This window comes from Aphelocoma coerulescens, unplaced genomic scaffold, assembly GCF_041296385.1.
Source record: "Aphelocoma coerulescens isolate FSJ_1873_10779 unplaced genomic scaffold, UR_Acoe_1.0 HiC_scaffold_60, whole genome shotgun sequence".
Lineage (NCBI taxonomy): Eukaryota > Metazoa > Chordata > Aves > Passeriformes > Corvidae > Aphelocoma > Aphelocoma coerulescens.
The window spans coordinates 2,283,127-2,309,690 of NW_027183949.1; the positions used below are offsets into that span (position 1 = coordinate 2,283,127).

General features: G+C 57.0%; 1 protein-coding gene across 1 annotated transcript; it reads left to right on the forward strand.

The window, feature by feature from the left end:
* Nucleotides 1-309: 309 nt before the first annotated feature.
* On the forward strand, nt 310-3,911 carry LOC138102046 (zinc finger protein 391-like). The gene is made up of 4 exons (XM_068999803.1): nt 310-392; nt 1,473-1,512; nt 2,305-2,383; nt 2,570-3,911. Exons 1-4 carry the CDS (start codon nt 331-333, stop codon nt 3,490-3,492), a joined length of 1,104 nt encoding a protein of 367 aa, XP_068855904.1. The 5' UTR covers nt 310-330; the 3' UTR covers nt 3,493-3,911.
* The last annotated feature ends 22,653 nt before the right edge of the window (nt 3,912-26,564 follow it).

Below are 26,564 nucleotides of genomic sequence, written 5' to 3' on the forward strand. Positions count from 1 at the left end.
TTAGGAAATGCTGATTAAATGAAGGGCACGTAGGGAGTTGAAGACATTGTGTTAAGGTGAGGAACAAGACTGGGACACTGCGCTGGGGCCCCGCGCACTTTTCAAGCCCGGCCGCCCCCACGGGCCGGGCCCCGCGGCTCCCGCTGCCGCCCCCCAGCACGGGGCTGTGTCCCAGACCCCACGCTCCAGCCCGAGGTTTGGGGGCGGCAGCGGAGCTGCTGGACGGAGGACGGCTGGAGGAGCAGGAGCGGGAGGAAGAGGAGGGATAAAGGGGGAGGAGCGGGAGGAAGAGGTGGGACAGAAGGAGCAGGAAGAGGAGCTTCCACGTGCATGCATCGCTCTCTGTGTCCGCAGCTCTCGGCTCCGGGAGCATCGTTCCCCTCATCCCGCAGGTGACCGGGGAGGGGCAGCTCGCCTGCGGGGTATCCGCCAGCTCCGAGGGAGTTTTGGGGCACCCCTAATCCTGAGGGGGCGGTGCTGGCAGCGGGGGACACGTGACTCCGGCACCTCTGGCCCCACCTGAGCCCCCCCCGCCCCCAGCGCCCCCCGGAGCGGAATTTGGGGAGGGAGAGGTGGGGGCGGCCAGGCCGGGCCCCCCCGCGCTGTCCCGGCGGGGGCCGAGTGCGGGCGGGAGCCCCGCGGGGCCCGGCCCTGCCCGGGCACGGCTGATGCCGCCCGCCCGCGCTCCGCACTGGTCCGGACTGGTGCTCCCAGTGCCGTGCGGGGCGGGGCCGCTCTGGGGACCCCCCAGGGCACAGCGCGGCTGCTTTGGGGCTGTCGGCAGCGCCCGGCGCTGGGCATGGGGCGTGTGGGGGCAGCTGGGGCCGCACTGGTGGCACTGGTGGTGCTGGTGGTGCTGGGAGCCCCCCCGGGCGCGGGGTGAGCGGTGAGAAGGGGGGCGGGTCTGGGACCCCAAATTGAGCGAAATGGGGAATGGAACCCCCAAAGTGATCAGGAGGGGCCTGGAACCCCCAAAACCAAGGCCGGGGGAGGGTAGGCAGGGATTGGGGATGGGGAAGGTGCAGAAGGGGGGGGCGAGAGGGGGCTGGGACCCCCAAACTAAGCGGGATGGGGATGGGACACCCAAATTGAGCTGGAATGGGGCTGTGAATTGGGGGAACGCTGAGAAAGGGGAGGAGAGGGGAGGGAAAGGTGGGGTTGGGACAGAAGAAGAGTGGTTCCATGGGGGTGCAGCCCTGTCCCCCAGCACCTGAGCCCTGGAGCGATTCCCTGGGGCTCTGGAGAAGGGAGGGATCCGCACTGGGGGGGTCCCCAACCCCCCTGTCCATCCCTGGGGCTGATTGGGGGCTCCCCCCACACAGCAGCCGGTGCTGCGGCAGCCGTGGGGCAGAGGAGGTGGGAAAGGGGGGGCAGGGTGGGAGTGGAGGAGGAGCAGGAGGAAGAGGAGGGAGAGAGGAGGAGGAGGAGCTGGAGAACCACGAGGTTCCACCGCCCACCCACTGTGTCCGCAGCACCCCCAGCCCCGGTAGCATCTTCCCCCCCATGCTGCAGGTGAGCGGGGAGGGGGAGCTCACCCCAAATCTATCAGGGGGTCACCAGGAGGGGTTTTTTTGGACAGGTGTTTGGAGCTTGCAGATTCTGGAATCGAGCCCCAGATGTCCTTGCATGTCCCTGGGAGGGATTTTTGGGCCAGAGGGGATATCTGGATCTTGCAGGACTCCAAAGCTGAGCCATAATTGCCCCTTGGGGGTCTTGGGGGGTCCATGTGAGGATTGCCCAGTCCTGGCGGGGTGGGACATTGGCTTTGGGGATCCCCAGGAGAGCGGAAGGCTGGAACACGGGAACCCTGGAGTGGGGAGAGCAGAGAGGGACGATACCAGAGCTGGGGGACCCGGAAGAGCCTGGAGGGGTGGGGGGGCCTGGAGATGAGGCAGGGCTGGGACCTCCCAGCCCTAAAAGGGGCGGTGAGGAGAGGGGGGAGCCCCAAGTGCCTGGAGTGGAGTGAGGCTGAAGAGGGGACCCTGGGACCTCTGGGAGCCAAAGCAGAATCAGGAAAAAAAGGGACCTGTGGGACCCCCAAAACCCCCCAGCATCCCTAAGCAGAACCCCAGAGAGGGGGATCCCCAGGACCCACGGGACCCCCAGCAGCCCTGACAAGGGGGACCCCCAGAACCCCAAAGTGAGGAGACTGGAAAGGGGGAACTCCTGGAGGCTTTTTTTGGAGTCACCCTTGATTTTTTGTTGGTTTTATGGACATCAGGTACCCGGTGACTTCTAGAGGTGGACTTGGGCAGGAGGAAGCCCCAACCCAACACACTCATCCCTTGTTTCTCCCCAAACCAGGATTTCCCATTCCCAAGCCTTGGCCAGATGGAGGAGGAGGCTGCGAGGGAGAGGAAGATGCCCCGGGAGTCCCAGGCAGGTGAGGAGGAAGTCAGTGCCCCTTTCCCCCTCTCTCCTGCTCCATCTCCCAGCCCAGCATCGCCCCCGGCTGCAGGACAACCCCGCTGCCGACGCCGTCCTGCCGGGGACGGACTGGGGGGATCTCCTTCCCCTTCCCTGTGGCACGGAGGCAAATCCCATCCTCTCCTTGTCCTTCCTCCCCCAGACAAGGAGCTGAGCAGGGAGCCCAGGGAGGACAAATCCCTGCAGCAGAACCTGGTGGAAGAGGCTGTTTTGAGCGGCTCCACGGCTCAGGAATCCAACAGGGAGGAAAAGCCCCGGAGATCCCGTAGGAGGAGGGGCTGCAAATGCAGCCCAGGGTGCTCTGAGGAGGAAAGACCCACCCTGTGCCGGGAAGGCGGCTGGAGATCCAGCCAGAGGTCAGAGCTGGTGGTTCATGAGCAGCTTCACAATGGGGAGAAGCCCCACAAGTGTGGGGAATGTGGGAAGAGCTTCAGCTGGAGCTCCCACCTGATCGACCACCAGAGGATCCACACCGGGGAGAGGCCCTACGAGTGTGGGGAATGTGGGAAGAGCTTCAGCCACAGCTCCAACCTGATCCGCCACCAGCGCATCCACAGTGGGGAGAAGCCCTATGAGTGTTCCGAGTGTGGGAAGAGGTTTCAGAGCAGCTCCAATCTCCTCCTGCACCAGCGCATTCACACGGATGAGAGGCCCTTCCGCTGCCCCGACTGCAGGAAGGGCTTCAAGCAAAACTCCCACCTCATCACCCACCGGCGCATCCACACGAGGGAGAGGCCCTACGAGTGTCCTCAGTGTGGGAAGAGCTTCTCAGAGAGCTCCTCCTTGATCCGCCACCAGCACATCCACACAGGGGAGAGGCCCTATGAGTGTCCCCAGTGTGGGAAGAGGTTTCAGACCAGCTCCAGTCTCCTCCGGCACCAGCGGATTCACACGGATGAGAGGCCCTTCCGCTGCCCTGACTGCAGAAAGGGCTTCAACCGCAACTCCCACCTCGTCACCCACCAGCGCATCCACACCGGGGAGAGGCCCTATGAGTGTCCCAAGTGTGGGAAGAGCTTCTCAGACAGCTCTAACTTGACCAAACACCAACGGAGGCACCGCTAAGGGAAGCCCTGCAAGTGCCCCAATTGCGGGAAGAGCTTTGTCCTCTGCTCCAACTTCATCTCCCATCAGAGGACCCACGTTGGGAAGAGCCCTGGTGACCCACATTCCCTGTGATCCAGGTTGGGAATACCCCTGGCTGGTGCTCTCCACGTTCTCCTGGATCCCCGTTGGCACCTGGGTGAACGCAGGGGCAGGAACATCCATCAGGACTCAGATCAACATTGGAGATTCATTGGGAAGAGTTGATTTTTTACCTTTACAACCTAAAAATTTTCATCTCTTCTGTCCAATTGTTTCTTCTGGTGGTATCAAGCACCCCTGGATAATCTTGGAGATCTTCTGCAGCGTAAGTAATTTCTGTGTTAATCCTACTGAAAAAATCAAAATTGGAGTAAAAATAAAGAAATTAAACAAAGAAATCTAAAGCAGCACCATTTTACCAGAATTTGGGGGTGAATTTGGGGTTCAGGGGAATATTTGGGAGGATCTGAGTGTTGTGGGGCCACAAAGCCAGGCAGATTGGGGCCACCATCTCACAAGTGTGCTGGCAGAACATGTCCACCTGAGCCCATCTGTTCTCCAGGAATTCCAGTTGTCTGTCCCAGTCCCTGCCCTGCATCTCCCCCTTTGGGGTGTGACCTCCAAAGTGCCCAAATCGCTGCTGAAGTGCCTGAGCTGCTCTGGGCTGTGGATGTTCCTGTCCCCCAGCCTGTCCCGGTCGGTGCCATAGGGGGTGGGAGGAGGTCTGGGGGCTCCTTGGGGGACTGGGAGGGGCTTTTCTGGCTGCCAGCTCTGGCAGCTGCCGGCGGGGACACAAAGGGCAGCTCCGAGCTGCGGCCGCTGCGCTGCGGCTGCACAAACGCAGCGCCCGCAGAGCTCCAGGGCAAGGTGCTGGCCCTGGCTCGGGGCTGGGCCGGGGCCAGCGGCAGAAAATCAACTTGCAGCTCGGGCCCCGCAGCAGGGAGGAGCAGCAATTGCTGGGGGAGAGAGACTCTTGCCAAGGGCCTGCGGGGCCGGGCCCCAGGGAACGGCTTCCCGCTGCCCGAGGGCAGGCTGAGATGGGATGTGGGGCAGCAATGGTTCCCTGGCAGGGCGCTCAGGGCCTGGCACAGGCTGGCCCGAGAAGCTGCGGCTGCCCCCGCATCCCTGCAAGTGTCCCAGGCCGGCTCGGCCATTGGGGCTTCCTGCCCAGGAGGGCTGGGCTGGGCTGGGCTGGGGCTGCTGAGGGCGGGATGGGCTCTGGCTGAGCCAGCTGAAGGCTGCGCATGATGAGGCCGGGGGGACCCCGTTGCTGAGTGGGTTCTGGGGTATCCCACATTCCTGAAGGGATTTTAGGGTATGTCCCATTCCTGAGGCATTTTTGGGGTGCCCCCCAATGCTTAGGGAGGGGTTCTGAGAGGGGGGCTCTGGTGCTTGGAAGGGGGACCTATTGTCAGGGAGCCGGGGAGCCCATTTTGGGAAGGATGCTGCTGTTTCTGGCAATGTTGAGAGGTTCTGAATGGGCTGTGGGGCCCTGGCTCTCATTTTGGGACTTGAGGTGAGCCCATGGGCACAGCAAGGGCTGAGGAGAGGTTCCAAGCTCCCATTTGGGATGGAGGGATTGAGCGGGTGCCTCCAATAAACTCAATCCCAGCCCCAATGTGTCGATGGCAGCCCCAAATGGCTCGATCCGTCAGCCCCAAGGCCTGGCTGTGGGGAGTCAGGAGCCACAGAAGGGGAATTGGTGTCCAGGAGGGATGGGATGGGATGGGATGGGATGGGATGGGATGGGATGGGATGGGATGGGATGGGATGGGATGGGATGGGATGGGATGGGGGTTGCATCATGGGGGTGGGATGAAGTTTGGGATTGATGGGGTGGTTTGAACACTTGGAGTGGGGCACTCCAGGGAGGAAAACCAGGAGCTGCTTTTGGGGAGGCACCTGCTGCTTTTTGACAATTTTAGGGCCTCTAAGTGGCTTCTGGGAGGTTGCAGTGAATTTGGGGAAAGTGCCATAAACCCCCCGCAATTTGGGGGGCTGAGGTGAAATCCCCACATTTTGGGAGGGTGAGAGGACCCTAATTGGGAGGGGATCCTGCTGCTTTGCACCCCTTCAATGGGGTGAGAAGTGGCTTGTGAGGGACGGAAGGAAGGAAGGAAGGAAGGAAGGAAGGAAGGAAGGAAGGAAGGAAGGAAGGAAGGAAGGAAGGAAGGAAGGAAGGAAGGAAGGAAGGAAGGAAGGAAGGAAGGAAGGAAGGAAGGAAGGAAAACAATGCAAGTACTGAATGAAACAAAAAAAAGATAAATAACTGAGTTCTCTTTTAAAAAATATCAATTCCCTCTGAATCCAAAGTTGCAGAAGACTTTTCTTTCCACATTTGGGTTTTGCTTTTATCTCTCATACTTTTTCTGGTTCTTTTCTTTTTTCTCTTGTTTTTAATAGATAAGACCTGCTAGGAAAGGAATGCAGAGCAAAATGAGACCCATTTCTGGCAGGCAATGAAAGTGTCGGCTCCTGGTCTGGTTGCTTTTGTGTGGATCCCTCATCTCTGTGGCACGGGGGGAATAGCAGTGCTGGGAGCCAGCAGCGGGCTCAGGAGCATCCCGCTCTGTCAGCTCTGAGCAGGTGGCACATGTCCTGCTCTCCTGCTGCCCTCCAAAGCACAGAATCCATGGGCAAGTTTAGGCCCAGCTCTGGGCACAGCCAGCATGGCCTGGGCACGGGAACGGGGGCCAAAGCGGGCGGGATCCTTCTGCAGCTGCCTGGTGGTTTCTGGTTTCTGTGCCCAGAGTGCCAGGATGTTCTTAAGAGGTGCTTGTCCATGCAGCCCTTGGACAGGCCGTCCTTGGAAGAGCTCTTCAGTGCTCCTTGGCTGCAGGGTGTTCATGTGCCCTAGAGGATGGCAGGGACCCACGGGCACAGTGTGATCCAGGGGCCTGGCAGGTAACAGCCCCACACAGCTCTTGGCAATCAGTGGCAAAGCAAAGCAGACTATTTTGTCCTGTCTGCAGCTCTGAGCAGGGAGCATCAGAAGGGAACATGCAGCTCTTGGGCTGCAGCTGAGCTGGAGGCCTGCTCTGGCAAGCACTGGTGGCCACCATCCCCCCTGGTTTTGTTTGTCTGGTTCATTGATGGCTGGGGCCCTGGGCAGAACCCTGAGAGCCTGGTGTGGCCCCAGGGAAGGAGAAGGAGCCCCTGGAGAAGCTGTACCAGGTGGGGCTGCTGCTGCTGGAGCCACCAAGGACGAGCTCAAGGACGACAACCTCTTCCTGGAGCTGGCCAGTGGCAGCTGAAGATGATGGACTTTGATTCTGGCACCTTCTCCAAAGACACGCTCCACGGCCAGTGTGCAGGTGAGTCCAGAGCCAGGGGGATGCTCCCAGAGCTGGGCATGGCACGGCCTGGCCGGGCACCAAAGGTTCCCCCTTTGCTGGGGCGGCTGCAGGGAATTCTTCAGTGGCTGCCAAACTGCTTTTGGGCTCTGGGCAGCTGCTGAGGAGGTGGCTGTGCCATGGCTGGCTGCAGGCTGGGCACATGTCCTGCCCTCCTGCTCTGCTCCCAAAGGCAGCAATGCTGGGCAGCTTTGGGCCCTGCTCTGAGCACAGCCAGCACGGCCTGGGCACTGCGGGCGGCTGGGACAAGGCCGTGAAATCCAACATCTGGCCTTGTTTGGGGCTGTATGGTCAAAGTCAGCTCCCTTGGCTCCTCCTTGAGCCCTGGCCAGGCTTAGGAGGAAGCCAAGAGGAGGATGAAAGCAGATGTTCCTGCACTAGAAGTGCTGTCAGTTTGTTTCTCCAGCACTGTCAAAGCTGGGCCCTCTCCCAGCGGGGTTGGAGCCTCAGCTGTGGCTGGAGGCAGCTGCAGGAATTCCCAGTGTCCGGGAGTGGCTCTCCAGTCCTTGGCTGGGACAGCTTCCCCCAGCTGATGGGTGGCTCTGGGTGATGGTAAAGTCTGAGGGTCACTGGGGCTGGATCTTGGTTAATCACTGCAGGCAATCTTTGGCACTGATGACTGGGGGCATTGCTGAGCTGTTCCTGCTGTGATTCTTTGCTAATGATTATGTGCTTTGCTGAGCTTATGCTTTTGTAATTCTTTGCAGATTTGCATTTTATAAATTGCACAATCCCTTCAGTAGGGTCTGTGTCTTTGGTGCTGACCCTGCCCACCAGCAAAACAGGGCCCCATCCTGCCTGAGTGTTACCTGGGAAGACAAAAACCCTCACTCCAAATGTCCCCCCCTTCCTCCTTGTTCCCCCCACTTTATACACTGGCCATGATGTCCTGTGGTCTGGGATATCCCTGGGGTCAGTTGGGGTCACCTGTCCTGGCTGTGACCCCTGCCAAGCTCCCCCTCACCCCCAGCCCCTCCCCAGCGTGGCCGGACGAGGGGCAGGAAAGGCCTTGGCTCTGTGCAAGCTCAGCAAGAACAAAACCATCTCCGTGTGAGCAACGCTGTGCTCAGCACAGAGCCAAACACAGCCCCAGAGAAAGGCCTGGCAAGGAAATTCCCTCTGCCCCAGCCCACAGCAGCACCCCATGGCCATCCACCATCACCACGGCTCCACGGGTTCCTTTCCATGGCCCCGGCCCTGGCCACGGGACCTTGGGCTGGTGGCCATGGCAGCCGACTGTGGCCCAGGGCTCAGTGCCCGTGTCCATGGCAGCAGTGCCCAGCCACGGGCCCTGAGTGCAGGTGACTGTGCCAATCCCCATGGCAGCGGGGCCAAGCGTTGGTGTCCATGGCACCAAAGTGAGGAACGGGTCCCTGTGGCCGCTGCCGTGGCATCAGCGAGTGTCAGTGCAATTGTAGCTGGCACCAGCCCCGGCACCGCTCTGTCCTGAGGGCTGCCATGGCAGCCGAGGGCAGCCCAGGTCTGCGGGCAAGTGGCCACGGACCCTGAGTGCAGCAATGGGTCCTGGGGGGGTTTCCAAGGGAACTGGAACTGATGAGGGTTGCCATGGCATCCAACCCCCTGGGATGTCACACAGCCACCCTGGGATGTCCCACAGCCAACCTGTGATGTCAAAACTCATTCTGTGATGTCACATAGCCACCCTGTGATGTCATAGACACCCTGTGATGTCATAGACACTCTGTGATGTCATGCCACCCATCTGTGATGTCACAGTCCTCTCTGTGATATCACTGTGATAGCTCTGTGATGTCACAGCAGACTCTATGATGTCATACAGCTCCCCTGTGATGTCACACAACCACTCTGTGATGTCACACAAGCACCCTGTGATGTCACAGTCCTATCTGTGATGTCACAACTCTGCACTGTGATGTCACACCAGCACCCTGTGATGTCACAGCCATCTCTGTGATGTCATAGTCTGCCCTGTGATGTCAGAGCCCAATCTGTGATGTCACAGCCAACTCTATGATGTCACAGCACCACTCTCTGATGTCACAGAGCTGCTCCATGATGTCGCCGTAGACTCTATGATGTCATACAGCCACCCTGTGATGTCACACAGCCCCTTTCTGACATCACAGCTTCTCTGTGGCTCTGTGACACAGGCACAGAGGTGTTACCAAAACTTCAGGGAAACAAAACCTCCTCAGCATCAGCGCAGCACGAAGCAGCAGCATTCTTTATTGGGCCGGATGCACGAGGGGAGAGCCCCTCCCAAAGTCATGTGTGCCGAGGTCAGGAATGTTCCTGTTTGCAGACTGTGTTTCACAGACTCATTCCCAGACTGTCCCACAATAAACACACACACGACAATCATTTCCCCAAAATCATTGCATATTTCCCCCACCCCTTTGCACATCCGTTCTTCTGCCCTGGGGCTCTCTTTGGGGGTCCCTGGTGGTCGGTGACCCCAAAGCCAGCCCTGACTGCCCAGTGAACTGGTGAAAGTTGGCACACCTGGGCTGGTTGCTGCCTACAGAATCAGCCTTGTGCGGTTCCATGGCCAGTGGCTTTTGGAGAAGAAGCATTGTATGAACCCACCAGGTGCAAACGGTTTTTCATCTGGTAAATTTCCCCCCTTGGAGGGTTGGGAAGCTTCTCTTCCCTTCAAGCCTTCGTAAGCCTCACTCTGCTCCTTTACTCACATCCCACGAGTTCCTCAGCTGCTTTCACAACCATGTTCTTTACACAGCTCAAAGCAAGTGTCACAAGCACAAGTATTGCTGGGATCCCAGTTAGACTTTGCAAAAGTCAGGCCAACCATCAGTCAGAGAAAATCCAAGTCCTTGAAATATTTTATCCAGTTACTGTCTAATCCTCCCCTTAATTCCCTGCTGGATGCAGCAACTGATTTTATCCTCTCTACCCGATCATCCAATCCAGCATCACATTTGGAATGTGCACACAACAAGTGTTGCTGTTTCAGTTCAAGAATCCACATACTCCCTGTCCATGTAACAGCAATAGGGCTAAAGCCAATCTGCTCTGTAAAGTCATTTTAGCTGTGGCTGGCAATTGTTCCTTTATTTCAGCAAGCCCCAAAGGAGCTGCATTCACTCAGGTTTCCATCTGCAGAGCCCAATGGTGTGTGGCTGCTCTGTTCCTAAAGGCAGATCTTTGCGGAGCAGAGATGAATTCTAAAATCCATCCCGCTGTAGTTCCCGCACTGGGATGTTTCCAAGTTCCATCCCCTTTAACCTTTCCCCACAGTTGGGTTCCCGGTGGTGACTCCTTGCACGAGGGACGGAACGTTAATACCCCCAGTGTCCATGGTGCTCCTGATTCTCCCAGGGCCAAACGTGTGCTCCAAATTCCATCACTTCCCACCCATCCTGGGGCTCCTAAGGATCTGACCGCATCCTGCTGACACTCTGTGCCTCTCCAAGGCTTGCTGTTTGTTGGCTGAGCCCAGGTGTCACTGAGAAAGGCAGAATCATTTCTACAAACACAGCCTAGCCTCAGAGCCTGGGCCACAGCCAGGAGCTGCTGCACCTCAGGATTCCAAACAGCTCAAGTGTCTGTCCCAGGGCAATCCCACTTTTCCTTTGTCCTGGGATCCTTTGGCCTTGACCTTGTTAAATCAGGATATTTTATACCCACCTGTAAGGGGTCCCGTGGAAGGCCTGGGCTCCCTTCCCAGCCCAGACACCCCTGAACTGGCTGGAAACATTCCCATTGTCCTGTCTGAGGGTGATTCCATACTGCTGGAATTTGGCAGCTCCAGGGGCTATCAGTGCAATCTGTCAGCTGATCAATATTTCCTGAGGTAATTTCCAGATCCAGTTTGGAAATGTTACAATTCTCAGCAGTATCGTTCTTATGTGTCCATGGTAAGGAATATTCTCCTTCCATCCCTGTCCAGGTGCCCTGGGTGCTATTTCCTTCCACAAGTGTTCCCAGATTTTTGTCAAATTGCTGACTGAAGCTCCCCACGGAACTGGATTTTCTGCACAGGTTGGTGTTGGCAAACAAGCTGTTACAGGGGTCACATTCTGTCATCTGCCAACATCTTGCACTGACTTTGAAAACCGCATTTCCCTTCCCAGAAGTCAGGAACATCGTTTCTATTTTTATTATAGTTACACAATAATTGATCATCTAGATCCAATAAAGAGTATCCCCTTAGAAAATCCTATTTAATACCTAAAACAATAGGATTGATGTAAAACCCCAAACTCCATGGTGTCAGACAGTCTTGTTTCTGCTGTGTTTAATGTGTGCTTGCTGGTTTTACCCGCATGTGATGAACCCTGAGTTTGATTCCTTCTACCTTGAGTGCAGGGTAGGTTACCAGGAGGACTTGAGATGGTCCCTTCCACTTTGGCTGGATTGTTCCAAAATTCCAGGTTCTGATGTACACCGCATCTCCTGGTTGGAAAGGATGTACAGGCGAGTCCAGCCCCAATGATCTGTTGAGAACCATGCACCTTTTAAGGCTTACAAGAGTTAGTCCCAGTGCTATTAAATATTCATTGCAGCAAAACTTCTGAGACTTCCCTTGTCTTGTTGGTGCCACATGGGAAAGCTTCTGGCCATCCAGAAAAAGGATCCACCAATACCAAAATGTGCCAGTCCCCCTTCTGTCTGGGCAGTTCTGCAAAATCAGTTGGCCAAAATCACCTGGTGATTCCCATGTAACGAGCCCTGGAGGCAGCCTTCTTCCTTCAAAACCAATCCCATTTTTCTCAACAACTGATCTATTATTTTTTGCCATTTTTGTGCTTACTAGATGCCTTTGTAAACTGGCCACCATATTCTCCATTTCCTAATGTGTTTCCTGATGTTTTAGTTCCATTATACATTAATTGTGGAGCTCCAATTACCTGCCCACACGGGGTTACCAATCACCTGCTGGGATTTTCCGTAGCTGCTGCTGATGGGGCTGACTGCCTGTCCTGATCACTGGAATCTGGCTTTTGTTGCAGAACATTCAAGTTTTTGCTAGGTATTAGTGCAAGGAGAGCTTTTTCAGCACCCTCTTGAGCTGTTTGGTCAGCCAATGGAGTCCCTGGATTAACTGGGGAGTCTCCAAACCCATGGGCTTTACAAGGGCATCAGGGCCACTTCTTTTGGTTTTGGCACACTCTGCAGTAGGTGACTGATTTCTTTTTGTACTCACTGGAGACCTCTGTGCCCTTTCCTTCCATGTGGCTCCCTGGGCGTCTATTATTCCAAACCCAGAGTTCAAATCAGTCCATATGTTCACCTTTTTTCCTTCAGTGATTTCTAGGAAAGGTCATTCATTCTGCTTTTTGTGCTGATGTGTTCAAAGCTAAAGCCTGGGCTTCTATGACCTGGGTTGAGGTTCCCACTGCACACCCAGCTGCCCGTTTTCCATCCGTACCATGCTGCTCCCACCAGGGTGCAGGTCCAGTGCTGGCTCCTGGATGGGATTGCTCTCGAGGTCCCAGAGTCTGCCAGAACACACTTGTTCCATGGATCCCAGGCAGCCATAGCACAAAGATTCCAACCCTTCTCTTAGAAGGGACTCGAACACTTCCCTGTTCCAACCTTGGGTACCTTGAACCAAACCCTGCAAAGCTTTTGCTGCACCTTACAGGCAGGTCAACAGTTTACACTGGGAAAGGAAAAGGTGCCTTTATCTTACCAGGGGTCTTTCTCTGATTTCCTTTGGAGCAGGGATCAAGGGTTCTTCCCAGAATCCTTCAGTGCTGCCTGCAGGTCCTGCCATCCCTCAGATCTGTTGAAATTCAAGAGGATGAGGCCACGGGGTGTCCCAATGGTGCCTTGGTTCCATGGGCCCCACAGTGTAACCATGGTGTCCTTGGTTCTGCAGTGTCACAATGGACCCTTCATTCCATGAGGCCCCACAGTGTGGCAATGGTCCCTTGAGTCCATGAGGCCCCACAAGGTCACAATGGTCCCTTGGTTCCATGGCCCCGCACTCTCACAATGCTCTCCTTGGCTGCACAAGGTCCCGTAGTGGCACAAGGGTCTCCTTGGTGCAGAGACCAGGGCAGAAGGGTTCCACAAGGCCCCAGAGTGTCACAAGGATCTCCTTGGATCTACAGTGTCAGAACTGACCCTTGGTTACACGAGATCCTCCTGTGTCCCAAGGGCTCGTTGGTTCCACAGGGCCTGATTCTCTAACACTTCAGAGATGGTGTAGGACAGTTTCTATTTTCCCGCAGTTTGGTGACGAAAGGAGCACGCTGGGCAGAGCACGGAGATGCTGCTGCTGTCTGCTCAGGGGAAAGGGTCCAACAAGGCTGAGGGGCTGGGAGGCTGCTGGAAGGGCCGTGCCCCACATGGTACAGCTTTCCTGGGAGGCAGGGAACAGCAGGAGAGACACGCACTGCCCCACAGAGCAGCTGGGCAGGGGGACACTGGGCATGAGGAGGAGGAAATGTCCCTCCCAGGGCAGCGTGGGGGCAGAAGCACCCAGAGGGAGGATGAGCTCAGGGCATGTGTGTGTGCCCAAGGCACAGAGGGTGAGGCTGGGCACAGCTCAGGCCAGGGCTGGAGGTGGCAGGGCAGAGCTGGTGGTGGGGCAGTGAGATGGGAGTGTGCAGCCTGCAGGGACACAGCAGCAGCGGTGGGACAGCGCAGGACAAGCTGTGCTGGACATGGCCAAGGGTCCTGGCAGGGCTGGCAGTGTCCAGGAGAAGCCAAGACTTGGTGCCCAGGGTCATGGCAGCGTATCTTCCACCAAGGGCTTAGAGGACACACCTTGTCCTCAGGCCCTGGGGCCTCCTGGGAATAGCCCCAGAAAGTCTGGGCACTGTCAGCCCCCTGTCCTGCCCTCAGCATTCCCCCACATCCCAGCAGCCTCATTTGGGAATGGCTCTGCTCCAGGATGGCATGCTGCAGAGAATGCAGGTAGATTTTGTGCTCACTCCTGGCATGCAGCTGGACAATAAAGCCTGATCCAGCCCCCCCTCAGCATATGTCCGGCTCTGGCATTGGGGCGGGGCAACTTTGGGAGCAGCCCCAGCCCTGCTCCTGCTCCCGGCTGGGCACCCAGCTGCTGGGACACAGGTGTGTCCTGATGCCACCGTCTACTCCTTTGAGAAGGGGAGGACAGAGTGCATCAGGGAGTTTGGTGTGGCTTACATGCGGCAAGGAGAAGGTGCAGCCCCAAACTGGCTTTCACTTCTAGAACCTTTTGCTATTGCGGGAGCAGCTGCTGGAGCTTTTCAACCGAGCTGCAAGAGTGAAAAGTGTGATGGCATGTCTATCTGAGAAGGAAGGTTCGGTGCCGCAGCCTGTTGTGCACAATTTATATGCTGATAAGAGAAGGGGGTGCTTTTGCAACGTTTTCCTTCCTGACACTTCTGTCTCTGTGAGCTTTAGCTGCTTGGACTCAGGGGTACCGAAGGTGTGTGAAAGTGACTGGGATGCGAGAATCATGTTGCACAGGGAACAGGGAAGGTCAGCAAATGTTTCCTGTCCTGGCACATCTCTCAGTCTGAACTGCAGCTGCAGATGCTTCACTTCCGCCAAGGACTCTGCCACCTTGAGAGAAGGATGCGCTCTATGGAGTTGAGAAAGAAAGTGCGTCTCACTAGCTTCTTTCCTCTACTTCATAGACAGCAAAGGGGCTATGAAAGGCAGCACTGGCTTTTTGTTCTAGGACTTCTTCTTTACAAGCAGCTGCTGGATGTTTGGAAGGGGGTTTGGGATATGCAAAAATGAGAGGCTAAGATGGTAAGAGGGTAAGATGGAAGTCATCTGGCAAAAGCAGAGCTCACAAAAGGGCCAGCTGAGAAAGCTCTTGCTGCCTACAACTTCAACTGCACCCCTCAAAGCAGCAGCACACACGCTGCTCTCGGCACTTTCCTTCTCAGCTCTACGCACCATCCTAAGCCTTGCCTCTCCCACACTCAGGATCCAAAGACAACGGCACCAGGGACTGCTCACACACTAAAGGCACCAGGACAAAAGGCTCACCAGCTTGGCCTTTGCATTCCCGCTGACAGCTCCACAGCTTGAACCCAGAGAACTGCCTGCTGCCAACAGCCTTTCCAATCACTCTGAGCACCTCATGACAAGGAGTGTGGGGAATGAATCTCCAGCAGCCTCCTGCCCCAGGCTGTCCCCCGGGAGCAGCCCTGCTCCAGGCCGTGACTGCCACCTGCACAGCCAAAGGACCCAGAGCCGGTGTTACACACCACGGCTGTGCCTGGCACAGAGACACCAGTGGCCACACAAGTGGCCATGGCACTGTCCACACACAGTCCCTGCTGCTGCTCCCCCAGCCGCTGGCACCAACTCCCAGCCACCCACTCCTAAAGCCACGGGGCCCACTGGGACACTGCGGGGGCTCGTGGAAGCCAGCGGCCATTGTGACACAGCGGGGCTGCACAGAGCCCACGGTGCTTTGTGACCCGTGGCTCCCAGGAGAGCCTTTGTGATGCTGGGGAACTACAAGGAAGCCTGGCTCCTCTGTGACACCACCACAGAAGCTCAGGGGAGCCCTGGAGACCGTGCTGATGCTATTGAACCTGATGCAACCCTGCCTCCTCTGTGACACCACAGAAGCTCTTGGAGCCCTGGAGACCGTGGTGATGCTATGGAACCTGATGCAACCCTGCCTCCTCTGTGACACCACAGAACCTCTGGGAGCCCTGGAGACCGTGCTGATGCTATGGAACCTGATGCAACCCTGCCTCCTCTGTGACACCACAGAAGCTCAGGGAGCCCTGGAGACTGTGGTGATGCTATGGAACCTGATGCAACCCTGCCTCCACTGTGACACCACAGAACCTCTGGGAGCCCTGGAGACCGTGCTGATGCTATGGAACCTGATGCAACCCTGCCTCCACTGCATCACCACAGAAGCTCGGGGAGCTCTGCAGACCGTGGGGATGCTGGCGAAGCTGACGGAACCCTGGGCACCACAGTGACGCTATGGAACCTGGTGGAACCGAGGGGCCACAGTGACACTGTGGGGCCTTTTGGAAGCAACAGGACCCTGGTGGGAAGCCACGGGATGATTAATCCTGCACGAACCTGCTCCAGGTGGGCTCCTCTCTCCCGGCTTCCACAGGTGCTGCTAGGATCCCACTCCGGCACTGGCTTGGCACGGGCTCACGGCTTCCTTTGGCAATGGCTCTGCTCCAGGATGGCATGCTGCAGAGAATGCAGGTAGATTTTGTGCTCACTCCTGGCATGCAGCTGGACAATAAAGCCTGATCCAGCCCCCCCTCAGCATATGTCCGGCTCTGGCATTGGGGCGGGGCAACTTTGGGAGCAGCCCCAGCCCTGCTCCTGCTCCCGGCTGGGCACCCAGCTGCTGGGACACAGGTGTGTCCTGATGCCACCGTCTACTCCTTTGAGAAGGGGAGGACAGAGTGCATCAGGGAGTTTGGTGTGGCTTACATGCGGCAAGGAGAAGGTGCAGCCCCAAACTGGCTTTCACTTCTAGAACCTTTTGCTATTGCGGGAGCAGCTGCTGGAGCTTTTCAACCGAGCTGCAAGAGTGAAAAGTGTGATGGCATGTCTATCTGAGAAGGAAGGTTCGGTGCCGCAGCCTGTTGTGCACAATTTATATGCTGATAAGAGAAGGGGGTGCTTTTGCAACGTTTTCCTTCCTGACACTTCTGTCTCTGTGAGCTTTAGCTGCTTGGACTCAGGGGTACCGAAGGTGTGTGAAAGTGACTGGGATGCGAGAATCATGTTGCACAGGGAACAGGGAAGGTCAGCAAATGTTTCCTGTCCTGGCACATCTCTCAGTCTGAACTGCAGCTGCAGATGCTTCACTTCCGCCAAGGACTCTGCCACCTTGAGAGAAGGATGCGCTCTATGGAGTTGAGAAAGAAAGTGCGTCTCACTAGCTTCTTTCCTCTACTTCATAGACAGCAAAGGGGCTATGAAAGGCAGCACTGGCTTTTTGTTCTAGGACTTCTTCTTTACAAGCAGCTGCTGGATGTTTGGAAGGGGGTTTGGGATATGCAAAAATGAGAGGCTAAGATGGTAAGAGGGTAAGATGGAAGTCATCTGGCAAAAGCAGAGCTCACAAAAGGGCCAGCTGAGAAAGCTCTTGCTGCCTACAACTTCAACTGCACCCCTCAAAGCAGCAGCACACACGCTGCTCTCGGCACTTTCCTTCTCAGCTCTACGCACCATCCTAAGCCTTGCCTCTCCCACACTCAGGATCCAAAGACAACGGCACCAGGGACTGCTCACACACTAAAGGCACCAGGAAAAAAGGCTCACCAGCTTGGCCTTTGCATTCCCGCTGACAGCTCCACAGCTCGAACCCAGAGAACTGCCTGCTGCCAACAGCCTTTCCAATCACTCTGAGCACCTCATGACAAGGAGTGTGGGGAATGAATCTCCAGCAGCCTCCTGCCCCAGGCTGTCCCCCGGGAGCAGCCCTGCTCCAGGCTGTGACTGCCACCTGCACAGCCAAAGGACCCGGAGCCGGTGTTACACACCACGGCTGTGCCTGGCACAGAGACACCAGTGGCCACACAAGTGGCCATGGCACTGTCCACACACAGTCCCTGCTGCTGCTCCCCCAGCCGCTGGCACCAACTCCCAGCCACCCACTCCTAAAGCCACGGGGCCCACTGGGACACTGCGGGGGCTCGTGGAAGCCAGCGGCCATTGTGACACAGCGGGGCTGCACAGAGCCCACGGTGCTTTGTGACCCGTGGCTCCCAGGAGAGCCTTTGTGATGCTGGGGAACTACAAGGAAGCCTGGCTCCTCTGTGACACCACCACAGAAGCTCAGGGGAGCCCTGGAGACCGTGCTGATGCTATGGAACCTGATGCAACCCTGCCTCCTCTGTGACACCACAGAAGCTCTTGGAGCCCTGGAGACCGTGCTGATGCTATGGAACCTGATGCAACCCTGCCTCCACTGTGACACCACAGAAGCTCAGGGAGCCCTGGAGACTGTGGTGATGCTATGGAACCTGATGCAACCCTGCCTCCACTGTGACACCACAGAACCTCTGGGAGCCCTGGAGACCGTGCTGATGCTATGGAACCTGATGCAACCCTGCCTCCACTGTGACACCACAGAAGCTCGGGGAGCTCTGCAGACCGTGGGGATGCTGGCGAAGCTGACGGAACCCTGGGCACCACAGTGACGCTATGGAACCTGGTGGAACCGAGGGGCCACAGTGACACTGTGGGGCCTTTTGGAAGCAACAGGACCCTGGTGGGAAGCCACGGGATGATTAATCCTGCACGAACCTGCTCCAGGTGGGCTCCTCTCTCCCGGCTTCCACAGGTGCTGCTAGGATCCCATTCCGGCACTGGCTTGGCACGGGCTCACGGCTTCCTTTGGCAATGGCTCTGCTCCAGGATGGCATGCTGCAGAGAATGCAGGTAGATTTTGTGCTCACTCCTGGCATGCAGCTGGACAATAAAGCCTGATCCAGCCCCCCCTCAGCATATGTCCGGCTCTGGCATTGGGGCGGGGCAACTTTGGGAGCAGCCCCAGCCCTGCTCCTGCTCCCGGCTGGGCACCCAGCTGCTGGGACACAGGTGTGTCCTGATGCCACCGTCTACTCCTTTGAGAAGGGGAGGACAGAGTGCATCAGGGAGTTTGGTGTGGCTTACATGCGGCAAGGAGAAGGTGCAGCCCCAAACTGGCTTTCACTTCTAGAACCTTTTGCTATTGCGGGAGCAGCTGCTGGAGCTTTTCAACCGAGCTGCAAGAGTGAAAAGTGTGATGGCATGTCTATCTGAGAAGGAAGGTTCGGTGCCGCAGCCTGTTGTGCACAATTTATATGCTGATAAGAGAAGGGGGTGCTTTTGCAACGTTTTCCTTCCTGACACTTCTGTCTCTGTGAGCTTTAGCTGCTTGGACTCAGGGGTACCGAAGGTGTGTGAAAGTGACTGGGATGCGAGAATCATGTTGCACAGGGAACAGGGAAGGTCAGCAAATGTTTCCTGTCCTGGCACATCTCTCAGTCTGAACTGCAGCTGCAGATGCTTCACTTCCGCCAAGGACTCTGCCACCTTGAGAGAAGGATGCGCTCTATGGAGTTGAGAAAGAAAGTGCGTCTCACTAGCTTCTTTCCTCTACTTCATAGACAGCAAAGGGGCTATGAAAGGCAGCACTGGCTTTTTGTTCTAGGACTTCTTCTTTACAAGCAGCTGCTGGATGTTTGGAAGGGGGTTTGGGATATGCAAAAATGAGAGGCTAAGATGGTAAGAGGGTAAGATGGAAGTCATCTGGCAAAAGCAGAGCTCACAAAAGGGCCAGCTGAGAAAGCTCTTGCTGCCTACAACTTCAACTGCACCCCTCAAAGCAGCAGCACACACGCTGCTCTCGGCACTTTCCTTCTCAGCTCTACGCACCATCCTAAGCCTTGCCTCTCCCACACTCAGGATCCAAAGACAACGGCACCAGGGACTGCTCACACACTAAAGGCACCAGGACAAAAGGCTCACCAGCTTGGCCTTTGCATTCCCGCTGACAGCTCCACAGCTTGAACCCAGAGAACTGCCTGCTGCCAACAGCCTTTCCAATCACTCTGAGCACCTCATGACAAGGAGTGTGGGGAATGAATCTCCAGCAGCCTCCTGCCCCAGGCTGTCCCCCGGGAGCAGCCCTGCTCCAGGCCGTGACTGCCACCTGCACAGCCAAAGGACCCAGAGCCGGTGTTACACACCACGGCTGTGCCTGGCACAGAGACACCAGTGGCCACACAAGTGGCCATGGCACTGTCCACACACAGTCCCTGCTGCTGCTCCCCCAGCCGCTGGCACCAACTCCCAGCCACCCACTCCTAAAGCCACGGGGCCCACTGGGACACTGCGGGGGCTCGTGGAAGCCAGCGGCCATTGTGACACAGCGGGGCTGCACAGAGCCCACGGTGCTTTGTGACCCGTGGCTCCCAGGAGAGCCTTTGTGATGCTGGGGAACTACAAGGAAGCCTGGCTCCTCTGTGACACCACCACAGAAGCTCAGGGGAGCCCTGGAGACCGTGCTGATGCTATTGAACCTGATGCAACCCTGCCTCCTCTGTGACACCACAGAAGCTCTTGGAGCCCTGGAGACCGTGGTGATGCTATGGAACCTGATGCAACCCTGCCTCCTCTGTGACACCACAGAACCTCTGGGAGCCCTGGAGACCGTGCTGATGCTATGGAACCTGATGCAACCCTGCCTCCTCTGTGACACCACAGAAGCTCAGGGAGCCCTGGAGACTGTGGTGATGCTATGGAACCTGATGCAACCCTGCCTCCACTGTGACACCACAGAACCTCTGGGAGCCATGGAGACCGTGCTGATGCTATGGAACCTGATGCAACCCTGCCTCCACTGCATCACCACAGAAGCTCGGGGAGCTCTGCAGACCGTGGGGATGCTGGCGAAGCTGACGGAACCCTGGGCACCACAGTGACGCTATGGAACCTGGTGGAACCGAGGGGCCACAGTGACACTGTGGGGCCTTTTGGAAGCAACAGGACCCTGGTGGGAAGCCACGGGATGATTAATCCTGCACGAACCTGCTCCAGGTGGGCTCCTCTCTCCCGGCTTCCACAGGTGCTGCTAGGATCCCACTCCGGCACTGGCTTGGCACGGGCTCACGGCTTCCTTTGGCAATGGCTCTGCTCCAGGATGGCATGCTGCAGAGAATGCAGGTAGATTTTGTGCTCACTCCTGGCATGCAGCTGGACAATAAAGCCTGATCCAGCCCCCCCTCAGCATATGTCCGGCTCTGGCATTGGGGCGGGGCAACTTTGGGAGCAGCCCCAGCCCTGCTCCTGCTCCCGGCTGGGCACCCAGCTGCTGGGACACAGGTGTGTCCTGATGCCACCGTCTACTCCTTTGAGAAGGGGAGGACAGAGTGCATCAGGGAGTTTGGTGTGGCTTACATGCGGCAAGGAGAAGGTGCAGCCCCAAACTGGCTTTCACTTCTAGAACCTTTTGCTATTGCGGGAGCAGCTGCTGGAGCTTTTCAACCGAGCTGCAAGAGTGAAAAGTGTGATGGCATGTCTATCTGAGAAGGAAGGTTCGGTGCCGCAGCCTGTTGTGCACAATTTATATGCTGATAAGAGAAGGGGGTGCTTTTGCAACGTTTTCCTTCCTGACACTTCTGTCTCTGTGAGCTTTAGCTGCTTGGACTCAGGGGTACCGAAGGTGTGTGAAAGTGACTGGGATGCGAGAATCATGTTGCACAGGGAACAGGGAAGGTCAGCAAATGTTTCCTGTCCTGGCACATCTCTCAGTCTGAACTGCAGCTGCAGATGCTTCACTTCCGCCAAGGACTCTGCCACCTTGAGAGAAGGATGCGCTCTATGGAGTTGAGAAAGAAAGTGCGTCTCACTAGCTTCTTTCCTCTACTTCATAGACAGCAAAGGGGCTATGAAAGGCAGCACTGGCTTTTTGTTCTAGGACTTCTTCTTTACAAGCAGCTGCTGGATGTTTGGAAGGGGGTTTGGGATATGCAAAAATGAGAGGCTAAGATGGTAAGAGGGTAAGATGGAAGTCATCTGGCAAAAGCAGAGCTCACAAAAGGGCCAGCTGAGAAAGCTCTTGCTGCCTACAACTTCAACTGCACCCCTCAAAGCAGCAGCACACACGCTGCTCTCGGCACTTTCCTTCTCAGCTCTACGCACCATCCTAAGCCTTGCCTCTCCCACACTCAGGATCCAAAGACAACGGCACCAGGGACTGCTCACACACTAAAGGCACCAGGAAAAAAGGCTCACCAGCTTGGCCTTTGCATTCCCGCTGACAGCTCCACAGCTCGAACCCAGAGAACTGCCTGCTGCCAACAGCCTTTCCAATCACTCTGAGCACCTCATGACAAGGAGTGTGGGGAATGAATCTCCAGCAGCCTCCTGCCCCAGGCTGTCCCCCGGGAGCAGCCCTGCTCCAGGCTGTGACTGCCACCTGCACAGCCAAAGGACCCGGAGCCGGTGTTACACACCACGGCTGTGCCTGGCACAGAGACACCAGTGGCCACACAAGTGGCCATGGCACTGTCCACACACAGTCCCTGCTGCTGCTCCCCCAGCCGCTGGCACCAACTCCCAGCCACCCACTCCTAAAGCCACGGGGCCCACTGGGACACTGCGGGGGCTCGTGGAAGCCAGCGGCCATTGTGACACAGCGGGGCTGCACAGAGCCCACGGTGCTTTGTGACCCGTGGCTCCCAGGAGAGCCTTTGTGATGCTGGGGAACTACAAGGAAGCCTGGCTCCTCTGTGACACCACCACAGAAGCTCAGGGGAGCCCTGGAGACCGTGCTGATGCTATGGAACCTGATGCAACCCTGCCTCCTCTGTGACACCACAGAAGCTCTTGGAGCCCTGGAGACCGTGCTGATGCTATGGAACCTGATGCAACCCTGCCTCCACTGTGACACCACAGAAGCTCAGGGAGCCCTGGAGACTGTGGTGATGCTATGGAACCTGATGCAACCCTGCCTCCACTGTGACACCACAGAACCTCTGGGAGCCCTGGAGACCGTGCTGATGCTATGGAACCTGATGCAACCCTGCCTCCACTGTGACACCACAGAAGCTCGGGGAGCTCTGCAGACCGTGGGGATGCTGGCGAAGCTGACGGAACCCTGGGCACCACAGTGACGCTATGGAACCTGGTGGAACCGAGGGGCCACAGTGACACTGTGGGGCCTTTTGGAAGCAACAGGACCCTGGTGGGAAGCCACGGGATGATTAATCCTGCACGAACCTGCTCCAGGTGGGCTCCTCTCTCCCGGCTTCCACAGGTGCTGCTAGGATCCCATTCCGGCACTGGCTTGGCACGGGCTCACGGCTTCCTTTGGCAATGGCTCTGCTCCAGGATGGCATGCTGCAGAGAATGCAGGTAGATTTTGTGCTCACTCCTGGCATGCAGCTGGACAATAAAGCCTGATCCAGCCCCCCCTCAGCATATGTCCGGCTCTGGCATTGGGGCGGGGCAACTTTGGGAGCAGCCCCAGCCCTGCTCCTGCTCCCGGCTGGGCACCCAGCTGCTGGGACACAGGTGTGTCCTGATGCCACCGTCTACTCCTTTGAGAAGGGGAGGACAGAGTGCATCAGGGAGTTTGGTGTGGCTTACATGCGGCAAGGAGAAGGTGCAGCCCCAAACTGGCTTTCACTTCTAGAACCTTTTGCTATTGCGGGAGCAGCTGCTGGAGCTTTTCAACCGAGCTGCAAGAGTGAAAAGTGTGATGGCATGTCTATCTGAGAAGGAAGGTTCGGTGCCGCAGCCTGTTGTGCACAATTTATATGCTGATAAGAGAAGGGGGTGCTTTTGGAACATTTTCCTTCCTGACACTTCTGTCTCTGTGAGCTTTAGCTGCTTGGACTCAGGGATACCGAAGGTGTGTGAAAGTGACTGGGATGCGAGAATCATGTTGCACAGGGAACAGGGAAGGTCAGCAAATGTTTCCTGTCCTGGCACATCTCTCAGTCTGAACTGCAGCTGCAGATGCTTCACTTCCGCCAAGGACTCTGCCACCTTGAGAGAAGGATGCGCTCTATGGAGTTGAGAAAGAAAGTGCGTCTCACTAGCTTCTTTCCTCTACTTCATAGACAGCAAAGGGGCTATGAAAGGCAGCACTGGCTTTTTGTTCTAGGACTTCTTCTTTACAAGCAGCTGCTGGATGTTTGGAAGGGGGTTTGGGATATGCAAAAATGAGAGGCTAAGATGGTAAGAGGGTAAGATGGAAGTCATCTGGCAAAAGCAGAGCTCACAAAAGGGCCAGCTGAGAAAGCTCTTGCTGCCTACAACTTCAACTGCACCCCTCAAAGCAGCAGCACACACGCTGCTCTCGGCACTTTCCTTCTCAGCTCTACGCACCATCCTAAGCCTTGCCTCTCCCACACTCAGGATCCAAAGAAAACGGCACCAGGGACTGCTCACACACTAAAGGCACCAGGACAAAAGGCTCACCAGCTTGGCCTTTGCATTCCCGCTGACAGCTCCACAGCTTGAACCCAGAGAACTGCCTGCTGCCAACAGCCTTTCCAATCACTCTGAGCACCTCATGACAAGGAGTGTGGGGAATGAATCTCCAGCAGCCTCCTGCCCCAGGCTGTCCCCCGGGAGCAGCCCTGCTCCAGGCCGTGACTGCCACCTGCACAGCCAAAGGACCCAGAGCCGGTGTTACACACCACGGCTGTGCCTGGCACAGAGACACCAGTGGCCACACAAGTGGCCATGGCACTGTCCACACACAGTCCCTGCTGCTGCTCCCCCAGCCGCTGGCACCAACTCCCAGCCACCCACTCCTAAAGCCACGGGGCCCACTGGGACACTGCGGGGGCTCGTGGAAGCCAGCGGCCATTGTGACACAGCGGGGCTGCACAGAGCCCACGGTGCTTTGTGACCCGTGGCTCCCAGGAGAGCCTTTGTGATGCTGGGGAACTACAAGGAAGCCTGGCTCCTCTGTGACACCACCACAGAAGCTCAGGGGAGCCCTGGAGACCGTGCTGATGCTATTGAACCTGATGCAACCCTGCCTCCTCTGTGACACCACAGAAGCTCTTGGAGCCCTGGAGACCGTGGTGATGCTATGGAACCTGATGCAACCCTGCCTCCTCTGTGACACCACAGAACCTCTGGGAGCCCTGGAGACCGTGCTGATGCTATGGAACCTGATGCAACCCTGCCTCCACTGTGACACCACAGAAGCTCAGGGAGCCCTGGAGACTGTGGTGATGCTATGGAACCTGATGCAACCCTGCCTCCACTGTGACACCACAGAACCTCTGGGAGCCCTGGAGACCGTGCTGATGCTATGGAACCTGATGCAACCCTGCCTCCACTGTGACACCACAGAAGCTCGGGGAGCTCTGCAGACCGTGGGGATGCTGGCGAAGCTGACGGAACCCTGGGCACCACAGTGACGCTATGGAACCTGGTGGAACCGAGGGGCCACAGTGACACTGTGGGGCCTTTTGGAAGCAACAGGACCCTGGTGGGAAGCCACGGGATGATTAATCCTGCACGAACCTGCTCCAGGTGGGCTCCTCTCTCCCGGCTTCCACAGGTGCTGCTAGGATCCCACTCCGGCACTGGCTTGGCACGGGCTCACGGCTTCCTTTGGCAATGGCTCTGCTCCAGGATGGCATGCTGCAGAGAATGCAGGTAGATTTTGTGCTCACTCCTGGCATGCAGCTGGACAATAAAGCCTGATCCAGCCCCCCCTCAGCATATGTCCGGCTCTGGCATTGGGGCGGGGCAACTTTGGGAGCAGCCCCAGCCCTGCTCCTGCTCCCGGCTGGGCACCCAGCTGCTGGGACACAGGTGTGTCCTGATGCCACCGTCTACTCCTTTGAGAAGGGGAGGACAGAGTGCATCAGGGAGTTTGGTGTGGCTTACATGCGGCAAGGAGAAGGTGCAGCCCCAAACTGGCTTTCACTTCTAGAACCTTTTGCTATTGCGGGAGCAGCTGCTGGAGCTTTTCAACCGAGCTGCAAGAGTGAAAAGTGTGATGGCATGTCTATCTGAGAAGGAAGGTTCGGTGCCGCAGCCTGTTGTGCACAATTTATATGCTGATAAGAGAAGGGGGTGCTTTTGGAACATTTTCCTTCCTGACACTTCTGTCTCTGTGAGCTTTAGCTGCTTGGACTCAGGGATACCGAAGGTGTGTGAAAGTGACTGGGATGCGAGAATCATGTTGCACAGGGAACAGGGAAGGTCAGCAAATGTTTCCTGTCCTGGCACATCTCTCAGTCTGAACTGCAGCTGCAGATGCTTCACTTCCGCCAAGGACTCTGCCACCTTGAGAGAAGGATGCGCTCTATGGAGTTGAGAAAGAAAGTGCGTCTCACTAGCTTCTTTCCTCTACTTCATAGACAGCAAAGGGGCTATGAAAGGCAGCACTGGCTTTTTGTTCTAGGACTTCTTCTTTACAAGCAGCTGCTGGATGTTTGGAAGGGGGTTTGGGATATGCAAAAATGAGAGGCTAAGATGGTAAGAGGGTAAGATGGAAGTCATCTGGCAAAAGCAGAGCTCACAAAAGGGCCAGCTGAGAAAGCTCTTGCTGCCTACAACTTCAACTGCACCCCTCAAAGCAGCAGCACACACGCTGCTCTCGGCACTTTCCTTCTCAGCTCTACGCACCATCCTAAGCCTTGCCTCTCCCACACTCAGGATCCAAAGAAAACGGCACCAGGGACTGCTCACACACTAAAGGCACCAGGACAAAAGGCTCACCAGCTTGGCCTTTGCATTCCCGCTGACAGCTCCACAGCTTGAACCCAGAGAACTGCCTGCTGCCAACAGCCTTTCCAATCACTCTGAGCACCTCATGACAAGGAGTGTGGGGAATGAATCTCCAGCAGCCTCCTGCCCCAGGCTGTCCCCCGGGAGCAGCCCTGCTCCAGGCCGTGACTGCCACCTGCACAGCCAAAGGACCCAGAGCCGGTGTTACACACCACGGCTGTGCCTGGCACAGAGACACCAGTGGCCACACAAGTGGCCATGGCACTGTCCACACACAGTCCCTGCTGCTGCTCCCCCAGCCGCTGGCACCAACTCCCAGCCACCCACTCCTAAAGCCACGGGGCCCACTGGGACACTGCGGGGGCTCGTGGAAGCCAGCGGCCATTGTGACACAGCGGGGCTGCACAGAGCCCACGGTGCTTTGTGACCCGTGGCTCCCAGGAGAGCCTTTGTGATGCTGGGGAACTACAAGGAAGCCTGGCTCCTCTGTGACACCACCACAGAAGCTCAGGGGAGCCCTGGAGACCGTGCTGATGCTATTGAACCTGATGCAACCCTGCC